Source organism: Centruroides sculpturatus, unplaced genomic scaffold (assembly GCF_000671375.1).
Source record: "Centruroides sculpturatus isolate CEXI.00-Female unplaced genomic scaffold, Cexi_2.0 scaffold1175, whole genome shotgun sequence".
In the NCBI taxonomy this organism is placed as follows: Eukaryota; Metazoa; Arthropoda; class Arachnida; order Scorpiones; family Buthidae; genus Centruroides; species Centruroides sculpturatus.
Genome location: NW_019385559.1, coordinates 207,040 through 211,424, shown reverse-complemented (window position 1 = coordinate 211,424; position 4,385 = coordinate 207,040). Strand labels below are relative to the sequence as shown.

General features: G+C 26.4%; 1 protein-coding gene across 1 annotated transcript in view; it reads right to left on the bottom strand.

Annotated features, from left to right (window-relative positions):
• The window catches only part of LOC111640133 (uncharacterized protein DDB_G0283697-like), a 71,514-nt gene that overhangs the window by 46,879 nt on the left and 20,250 nt on the right, over positions 1 to 4,385 (bottom strand). The window contains exon 2 of the mRNA XM_023386131.1: positions 2,627 to 2,729. Coding sequence (XP_023241899.1) covers positions 2,627 to 2,680 — 54 coding nt within the window. The 5' untranslated portion in view covers positions 2,681 to 2,729. The remainder of the gene's footprint in view (positions 1 to 2,626; positions 2,730 to 4,385) is intronic.

Sequence of the window (4,385 nt, the reverse complement as noted above, 5' to 3'; positions counted from 1 at the left end):
ACATTACTGTCTGTCATAGTATCAAAATTCAAAAGTTTCCATGTTAAATATATCTTATACCTATTATGGCTATCTCTCTACAAGAACATTAAAGTAAAATAAAGAAGTTGCTTTCTTTCTCTTCCAGATTGGAATGCATACCAGCTCCCATTGCCCATGCAATTGTCTTTTTCAGTTAACTTTTACTGATAAAGTCCCCATGGTCAATTTATCTCTCCTTTTCCTGAAGTGGAGTCCATATGAAAAGCTTAACCTTTTCCACACCTTAGTAAAAAATTCTTGACATTTTTTAAACTTCCTCCCTTTCTTCCAATTTTTGTATAAAATGAAAATGTATTAACAGTATTTCAGAAAAACTATTTCTTAACATTTATAAACATCTAGCAATAAGTTGTGTAACTTTTCTGGCTTTTATGAGATTTTATTTTTAAAGTTACATTTATATTATTAATCAAAATAAATATCTAAAATGATATGTGGCACCATCTGTTATGAGATTTTGTTACAAAAACTTTATATATTTTTAATTATTATAAAATAGCAGAAGACTTAATTTTGAGGGTAGAGAGGAGTTTTATAAAACACTAAATGCTAACAAGTAAAATCTTTATTAAAGCTGACTCCTCATAAGATATATCATGTGACCATCCTCAACCTCTCCATCCCCTTGACCTCTTATAACCAAAATTTAATAGCATCAATGCCCCTTATATATAAGCTATCGTGCCAAATTTGGTTTCTTTATCTTCACCCCCTCCTGAGATATTAAGTGAAATAGACACCAACAAAACACACATACATATCCACAGAATTTTTTTGCCATTGTTTTGACTTTTTTGGATTCATGGGGTCTCAAAATGTGAAGATTTGCAAAAAACTCAGAGGGTCAAATTTGACACAATTCCATTACTTTCCCATTATATATACATAACAGCCAGGAAATTTAAAAAAAATGAATTTGTAAATGCCAAACATTTACAAAAAAAATTTTTTTTTTATTTTTGCTCGTTTTGTGATTTGGTTGGCTGTCTACCAATCTCTTTTTGTATATGAATCTTTTTTAATTGTATAAAATTTAACTATCATATGTGCAATAAATAAATGTGCAAATATTTATATATGATTTATATAAAGATGATATTATATTTATTAAAAAGTATTATAATTATTACATAATAAACTTCTAGTTATAAAAATAATACTACTATAAATATTTAAAACAAATTTAGTCATCTTGTTAAAATTTGCTATATATTTAACTAAAGACTAGAAAATAACTTCCAATCAAAGAATAAAATATTTAGATCCAAAACTAATCTTCAATTTATTGGTTTGATAGCTAACTATCTTAAAAAGTATCAATGCATATAACACATGCAAATATTGTAAAGTTTTTTAACTTAAAACACTGTAATATTGTGCAGATTACTCAAAAAGCATATATCCTGCAGAAAATGACAAGAACAAAAATAAAACCTTTGTACAAGCTGTCCCACTATATACTCCATGTCCCTTTGAAAACAGGATAATTATCAATTTGTAATTTAGTGAAATCAAGCATTAAAATATTGCTTTTCCTGTTTAATTTCTAATAACAAATCATTGTAGATATACATAAACAACCAAGTCCAAATATTCTATAATCATCATATGATGATTATAGAATATTTTATGTATATTTCTGTATATTTCTTGGTTGTTTATGTATATTTCTGGATTATAATCATCATATTCATCTTATAATCATCATAACATGAATATGATGATTATAATCCAGAAATTAATAATTAATTTCTGGATTATAATATTCCCACTATAGTTTGGCTAGCAATTACTAATTAACATAAAAAATTTTCTTTAAAAGGTAGGCAGTTAGACTACTATTATATATTAACATTAAATAATAATTAAAATAATTTTTGAATTAAATTTAATTTAAAATAATAATTAACAAAATTGAAACTAATAATGACATTACCTTTTTGTTCAATTTTTAAACTCTGTTTTGTAGAAATCTGTTTTACATTAAACTAACATTTGTATAAAGTTTAAAATAATAAATAATTCTCAATATGACCACACCAATGGCCACTCTCATAATTCAATTGCAGGTGTTTATGAACTGTCTTAATTATGTAAATTAAATATAAAAATAAATATATTTTTATCATTTTTACTTTATGACTAATTTTCTTTGTCCAGTAGTATTAATAAAATTAACTAAGAAAAAATTAAATATTAAAATTATTTTCTGTTTAATTTTGTTCAAAACATTGTAACCTTTTAAACATGATTTTATCATGAGTTTCACTTGTTTTAATACCGTAATTTTGTAATGCATCATCAATTATTTTTAGAATTTTGTAGCAAGTCAATGATTTTAATATTTGTTCAAGCCATTAATGTTTTTTTTTGACTCATGTTTAGAATTTAAAATCAGCTTATATCATCATATAAGTGGCACTTCCTTTCAAATTATTTTTCAAGCACAGCTAACCTACAGTTTATCTGCACAAAATTATAGTAATAATCAATTTGTATATGAAGATTCTTAGGAGATTCTAACAGTATTATAATTAACAAAGCAAAATTTATAAATTGAAGAAATTAATTTATTCAAACTTACAATATCAGTCGTTCCCCCTCTCTGAACTGCTGAACTTGCAGATTTTCGGGGCATTGCTAAAAGTTTGTAATGAAGATTCCTGGAGATGTCATAAAAAGTTTATCTATAGGAAAAAATTAAACATTATTAACAGATTACATCTATCAAATCAAATGGTAAAAATTTTTCAATACCACAAATTAAATTTTAAAATATAAATAAATACCTTAAATTTTTATTGACCTTATTAATATCATTGCATTAATGAAATAAATATAGATGACATCAGTAGCAATTTCTTTGTTAAGCAATTTTTAGAAATTTAAATTTATGATTCATATGTACAAAAACAATTTTGCATAAGCAATGCTAATATTTGGTATAAATGTAATATACATTTACACAAAATATTAGCATTGTAGAAAATTTAACTATCAAAAATCTGATACTCAAGATTTATAAATTTCCATTTTATGAATATGTAAGAATGACAGACAATTTATGTATATAAAGCTTATATGCAATGTGTACATGTGTATATATATACAGTATAATAACCTCTAAATAGTAGATGCTGTCAGAATGGAGAAGTTTGTCCACTATTTGGAGGCACATGTCAGCAGCTATATTGTATTTAAACCCAGTCATTATAAAGTGAAAAATATGAGGGATAATGAAAACATCAAATTTGTGTTAGGAATGTGAAAATACCAAAAAGTATACATAGCATATATAATTAATATATATATACAGTATATTATTTTATGTTTTCAGCTGTAAAAATCACATTTTAATTGAATTCTAAATAGCAAACAGATTGTATGGGATACTTTAATTAAATAGAACATAAAAATTACAACAAAACATAAGCATTGATTAATTATTAATTCATCAAAATGACCTGAGTGGAAGTAACGAAAAAGAAAAATAAAACTGTTATCGTGAACAAAAGAGTAGATGATGGTTTAGGTCAGGAATGGCCAACATGTACACCGTGGTTGACCACAAAGGTTTTTAAAGTAACCCGCAAAGCTAAAGTTGAACAATTTGCTTTCACTTAATGTTTAAAAATCTTAATTCGATAATTTATTCTTACAATAATAGACTGTCTGTGCAACGTACCCATACTGTTTGTATTTATCCCGATGAACAATGCAAATGAATGTTAACGCATGCGCATATAAAAATCCTAAAATTGTTTGCCCATATTCATAGTCGCCCGCAGACCATATTTTACCAAAAAAGTAGCCCCTAAGGGATAAAAGTTTGGCCACATCTGGTTTAGGTGATGAGAGTGTGAATGTCAAGTTATGAAGGTGATTTGCTAGCCACTTCAAGGGATAAGAAATGTATTCAGTATTCTTGCATTTAGATCATCATTTATGATCTAAGCAAATAATAAAAATTGATATAGTGATTTAGTTATCGAGGTGTAATTTTTTCAAGCATTTTTGTTTTTTTCAATAAATGATTTATTAAAAATTATACAGTCGACCCCCTATAAGATATAGATACGTTCCATTCTTTAGGAATCCGATTTCTTACGAGTCGTTCCAATCACAGCCCGACACATGTCAAGTTTACGGACTACGGCTGATTGAAAGGTTTTCTTCCATAAAATTAATCGATTCTAGACTAATCCGACTCAACATTTCCAAAATACGTATATTTTTTTTGGAAATAATCCGTATAAACTACGCTATAAATAAAAAATTGTAGGATTACTTACCGAGTGTCACCATTCGACATCGCCATTGCTCAACATTGTTTTCGTCGCGGA